This window comes from Papio anubis, chromosome 17 (genome assembly GCF_008728515.1).
Source record: "Papio anubis isolate 15944 chromosome 17, Panubis1.0, whole genome shotgun sequence".
Classification (NCBI taxonomy): Eukaryota; Metazoa; Chordata; class Mammalia; order Primates; family Cercopithecidae; genus Papio; species Papio anubis.
In genome coordinates, this window is record NC_044992.1 from 1864748 (window position 1) to 1870959 (window position 6212).

General features: G+C 46.5%; 1 protein-coding gene across 9 annotated transcripts in view; it reads right to left on the reverse strand.

Annotated features, from left to right (window-relative positions):
• Positions 1-6212, reverse strand: part of SMG6 (SMG6 nonsense mediated mRNA decay factor) — a 242658-nt gene that overhangs the window by 63658 nt on the left and 172788 nt on the right. The window contains exon 14 of one of the 9 annotated variants that reach the window (XM_021928525.2): positions 5252-5665. The exons of the other annotated variants lie outside the window; for them this stretch is intronic. Coding sequence (XP_021784217.1) covers positions 5378-5665 — 288 coding nt within the window. The 3' untranslated portion in view covers positions 5252-5377. Of the gene's footprint in view, positions 1-5251; positions 5666-6212 lie in introns of those variants that run through there. 9 annotated transcript variants of the gene reach the window in all.

A 6212-nucleotide genomic window follows, 5' to 3' on the forward strand; every position in this document is an offset into this window, starting at 1 on the left:
CCCTGTTGCTGTCACTAAACAGCTGTCTCACTAGCTGTGAAGGAAAACAGCGTGAGAGGGCCGGTTTTGCCATGTAAAAGAAGTCTTCAGCTTGCTGTGTCCTAACACTGGATCTCATATAAATCCCCAAATTCTAAAGGCTAGAAAGGTTTAAAATGTAGACGCAGCTTCAATATCCAGGAGGCAGATCTAAGAACAAGAGATGTAAATCCAGCTCTGGCAGTGGGAAGGGGCGGGGGGCCATGGCGACGCGAAGTTAGAAGCCGCCAGCCACTGAGCCTCTCCAGCCCCAGTAGTTCTGTGTCTGGATGTCGGCCCCATATACTGGCTTAAAACCTCAAGACACTAGAAGATCTCACCAGTGGGAGCAGCCAGAGCAGCTGAAACATGTCCCTGTAAACAATAAATGTTTATCTGGGCAGATAACCTGGCAGATAGCCTTATTCTGATCTTAGGCAACTTGAAACTCCACAATGGGAGGCTGAGCACAGAGGGGCCCCTTCCTCTTTGCCACATGGGTAGGAAGCAGAGATGGAAGGTGGTCCTGGCTCCTACCACACGAGAGGTGGCAGAAAGCCACTCTCTGTAAATGCCAACTTCTTCCCTACTGGATGATGGCCAGATTCCCTTAAAGACAGAGGGTGGGGACAGAGAAGTCAAGTCAACCAACGCTAAACAATGCTACCGCATAAAGCTGGCTGTTACACCATAGCCCTGAAGGTATGAGGAACTCTGGCGTGTTTGGCTGCTGCCACAGGAACCGCACTGGCTAAGGGCTTCCCCAGGCCTGGGTGGGATGCTTGTCACTGACTCCGGCCACACACATAGGCTCAGTCGCCACCTCGGTCAGTGGCAAACAGCTGCTGAGAGGGGAGGAGTAGACCCAGGGGTGCTGTGTGCTGCACAGCCAAATCTTCCACTTTTGGAGACTCCAAACAATATTCATAAGAGCCATATGGCTTAAACCCCATGGAGGTACCAGGCAAAAGGCCGTATGGGGAAAGAGGCAGCTGGAAGGAAGGAATGGAAGTGTGTTGATGGCACAGAAACTCCTCTGACAATTAACTCTGCAAACAATTTTACTACCAGTTCTGAAACCCCAATTCCTAACTGACAAATGCAATCTTGGCACTTGTTATTCCTCCCACCTATATACTTCTGCCCATACTGTTCTTGGAAGAAGACAGGATAGGGAAGTGAAACCCACAGTATGCCGAAAGGGAAGTTGAGCTCTCATTCATAAGACTACGAAGCTCTCTCACAGGGAAGAGAATGGAGATGGCATGATAAAGGCTCTTTGCTCTGAAATAGCACCGAAGTGAAGCCCGGCAGAGCCAGGGTGTGGATCCTGGACGGAGCGCCGAGGAGGAGTGTGTTTGTGTGTATGTTTGCGCTCATCTGGTTTTTGTTGGGGGAAGGTGACAATTCATTCTTTTGATTTCATTCAAACTTATAGCTGCTTTTATAATCACTTCCTGAAAACACAGTAGGAAGAGAGTGGTATGTGCTCACCCCACCCTCCATTTAACACTGCCCCAGCAATCCAACTATGTGCTTTACACTGAGAAGAGGCCAGCTTTTTGCCTTTGGCAGCACTGAAGGCCAGACATTACCAGCACTCCTGTGTACAGCTAAAGGCTCCACCCAAATCAGACTGCACACACTGAATCCAAGAGGAATATCATTCCAGAACAACAACCCAGGAGAGAGAGAGGAGAGCTGAGGGGGCTGGGTGGGACAGTTGGGACACTTCTAACTTCTGACACCAGGACACCCAAGTGGTTGGCAGAGGCATTTCGGTAGTGCGGTGACAGATCAACTGTAGCGTGGGAAATCCCAAATGCTATCGTAAAGGAGTTATCTCTGCACAAAGAGAGGGGTGACAACAAGGGTGGGGTACAGGCCACAGGGCAGTAAGGTAGAGAAATCAGCTTTAGCGAACTGGCTAACTACTGGGCTAGTCCAATTCTGAATACACAAGTGATATTCTAGCCTCTTTTCAGGAGAGACTGATGTGGAGTAGTCATGGGAGGCCAGGAAACAAAGTTCCATTTCTGGCCTAAAGTGGATTGGAGGGTTCCTCCGCAGAGAGTCATAACACAGTGTTTATATAAAACTCCACAAACCCACTGCTCCTGGCTGTCCAAGGCCAAAGGCATCTTCTTCCTGGAGAGCTACGTCTCTTACCCTCTAGGCTCTAAGACTCCCTATTTTACTTAGTAAGGTTTCCTGTTTACTCTGAGATCTGCAGATCTCCCCAAGGAGTCTTTAGAGAGAAGCCAGGGAAGGGGGCAGCAGGGAGACTGAACAGTACTAAGGACACAGGTCTTCCGCATCCTACCATTACTTCTCACATGGCAGAAAAACGAATGGACACTGAAAGGGGGTTTCCTGGTTTAACTAATTATTTACAGCGTTTAGTCTTTATTTTTTTTTTTTCTAATGTGCAGGCATCTCTTAGATTGTTGACCCTCAAGGAAAATGCAATTGGGAGCACAACCATGACTGACACCTAAAGGCACTTTTTATTGCTGTTCCCATGAGAACACCATCAGAATGATGACCAAGGTACATACTGCTACAAAATAATCAGCATCTCCATTTGGAGAAGGAATTTCTTTTAAAAACACCCCATTTGGGGCACTATGGTCTCCTCCTCTATGGAAACAGGAAGAGGCAGAAGGAGTTCCATTCCTGCCACACCAGTCTACTTTTTGATAATTTTTTGGAAAACAAGTTCTCTTTGGCTCTGGAGAAAGCCAGACATTTCCAAAGGGAAAATAGAGAAGGAGACAGAGTCTGATGTGGCAAGACTTGTAGCCCTCTTGTATCTCCAAGACACAGATAACCCGGAGGGACCCAAATCCCTATGTATATTCACCTTCTAACCATGCATTCCATATAATCCAGATTTCCGGAGACACTACAAGGCCTCTGAAGATGTCACCACAATCCTATGATTTAGGAAGAAAAGAAAATCTGAGGATAATTCTCTTGGGCTGTGCTGGCCAACAGGATGACCATTAGCTACAATATAGCCAAACTTAAATTTAAATTTCCTAAAATTGAATATAATTAAAAATGGAGTTCCAATAAATGGAAAAACATCCTATGTTCATGAATTAGAAGACAATATTGTTACGCTAACAATAGTAACCAAAGCAATCTACAGATTCAATGCAATTCCTATCAAAATCCCAATGGCATTTTCCACAGATACATAAAAACACATCTTAAAATTCATATGGAATCTAGCTGGATGCAATGACCCATGCCAGTAGTCCCAGAACTCTGGGAGGCAAAAGTGGGCAGACTGCTTGAGGTCAGGAGTTGGAGACCAGCCTGGTCAACATGGCAAAACCCCGTTTCTACTAAAAATACAAAAATTAGCTGGGTGTGGTGGTGCATGCCTGTAATCCCAGGTACTTGGGAGGCTAAAGCACAAGAATCGCTTGAACCTGGGAGATGGAGGTTGCAGTGAGTTGACACTGTGCCACTGCACTCCAGCATGGGCAATGGAGCGAGAACCCGTCTCAAACAAACAAAAAAAAATTCATATGGAATCTTAAGGGACTCCATACAGTCAAAATAATCTTGAAAAGGAACAAAAGTTAGAGGGTGCATGCTTCTGGATTTCAAAACTTACTGCAAAACTATACTAATCAAAATGGTGTGGTACTGGCATAGAATAGAACAGAAAACCTAGAAGTAAACTCTCACAAATACAGGGTCAACTGACTTTTGTCAAGGGTGCCAAGACCAATTCCAATCTTATGGAAGGAATAGTCTTTTCAACAAAAAGAGCTTTAAAAAACCTGGATATTCACATGCAAAAGAATGAAGCCAGACCCTTACCTAACACCATATACAAAAACCAATTCAAAACGGACCAAAGACCTAAAAGGAGCTAAAACTAGAAAACTCTTAGAAGAAAGCATAAGGGAAAATCTTTATGACACGGGATTTGGCAATGATTTCTTGGATAAGACATCAAAAGGATAGGAAACAGAAGAAAAAATAAGCAGGCTGGACACACCGCCTCACGTTTGTAATCCCAGCACTTCAGGAGGCTGAGGCAGGTAGATCACTTGAGGTTGGGAGTTTGAGACCAGACTGGCCAACATGGTGAAACCCCGTCTCTACTAAAAATACAAAAATTAGCCGGGCGGGCCCCTGTAATCCCAGCTATTTGAAAGGCTGAGGCACAAGAATCACTTTAACCCAGGAGGTGGAGGTTGCAGTGGGCCAAGATCAAGACACTGCACACCGGCTTGGGCAACAGAGTGAGGCTCAGTCTCAAGAAAAAAAGAAAAAAAAAGAAAAAAGCCAACCGGATTTTATCAAAATTAAACACTTTTGTGCATCAAAGGTGGTGACTCACACCTGTAATCCCAGCACTTTGGGAGGCTGTGGTGGGACGATTGCTTGAGGCCTGAGAGTTCAAGAGAAGCTCTGGTAACATGGGGAGACCCTATTTCTACACACACACGTGCACGCACGCAAACACACAGACACACGCACACATACACGCACACACGTGCACACATGCACAAGCACACACAAGCGTGAACACACGCGTGCATACAATTAGCTGGGTGTGGTGGTACGTGCTTGTGGTCCCAGCTACTTAGGACGCTGAGGTGGGAGGATCCCTTGGGCTTGGGAGTTGGAGGCTGCAGTGAGCCGTAATGGCGACACTGCATTCCAGCCTGGGCAACAGAGAGAGATCCTGTCTCAAAAAAAAAAAAAAGGACAAATATTGCATGATTCCACTTATATGAGGTACTTACAAGAGGGAAATCCATAGAGCTATAAAGCAGAAGTTGCCAGGGGAAGGGGGAATGAGGAGTGAGTGTTTAATGGTTACAGCATTTAGAATGATGAAAAGTTCTGGAAATGGATAGTAGTGATGGTTGCACAACACTGCGAACGTACTTAATGCCACTGAGTTGTACACTTAAAAAATTGTTGAAATGGTAAACCCTTTTTTTTCCTCTTTAAATAGACACTTTATTAGATCCACAGGCGACAATATCCCAGAGCTACTGTTAGGCACGTAAATATAGACCCTGCTAAAGATTTAATATTATCAAGCTTGTGTGACTCAAGCATGGTTTTGGGGCCAGCAACCTCAGTTCCTATCTTCCTGTATCTCTGGGTGAGGGCCCGATCTTGCTGGGCATGCAATGTCACTATTTCTGTTCTCAATTCCAGCAGCTTCCTTTCGTTCAATGAATACAATTCTTTTACTCTGCTCTTTTCTAGGCTGAAGTCTAATTTAGTATCTGTTAGGACTTTAATCACTTCATCCATTACTTGTTTTAACTGATTTAGTTTGAGTTTTATTTTCTCATTTTCTGCTCTGAGGGCTGAAAATTCACACTTCTCCCAAGTAACCATATCCTTTTCCACATTCAGTCTGAGACATTATTGGCTGAAGAGCGATCTCCTGCTGCATCTTGGTGGCCATATCTTTGTAGACGATACCCATGTTGGTCTCCAGGACCTTGACCAATGCAGACACAATGATTTCTGCTTGCTGAGTAGCAAACCCATTGTCTTCCAGTAAGCACACTAAGGCATGAGTGTCAAAGTAGAGCTTCCTACTCCCAGAAGAGGTGAAATCTCTCCTTTTGCGCTCCAGCTGCAGGTATCCAGCAGACCCCTGCAGGAAGGGAGTGTGGGCGCCACGCTGAGGCACAGGCGAAGGGTGCTGGCAGCAGCGGCGATGCCCGGGGTAAGGCCCCACGGGCACATCCATGTGCCACTGCGTCTGGCCAAGGGTGCGGCGTACCCGAGGCACGAGTGTTCCCAGTCCCCAAGCTGCTGGCACAGGGCGGCAGTGGCCAAGTGCAGGGAGGGCACGAAATGGTAAATTTTATGTGTGCATATTTTACCACAATTTTTTTTTTTTTTTTTTTTTTTTTGAGACGGAGTCTCGCTCTGTCGCCCAGGCTGGAGTGCAGTGGCCGGATCTCAGCTCACTGCAAGCTCCGCCTCCCGGGTTTATGCCATTCTCCTGCCTCAGCCTCCCGAGTAGCTGGGACTACAGGCGCCCGCCACCTCGCCCGGCTAGTTTTTTTTTTGTATTTTTAGTAGAGACGGGATTTCACCATGTTAGCCAGGATGGTCTCGATCTCCTGACCTTGTGATCCGCCCGTCTCGGCCTCCCAAAGTGCTGGGATTACAGGCTTGAGCCACCGCGCCCGGCC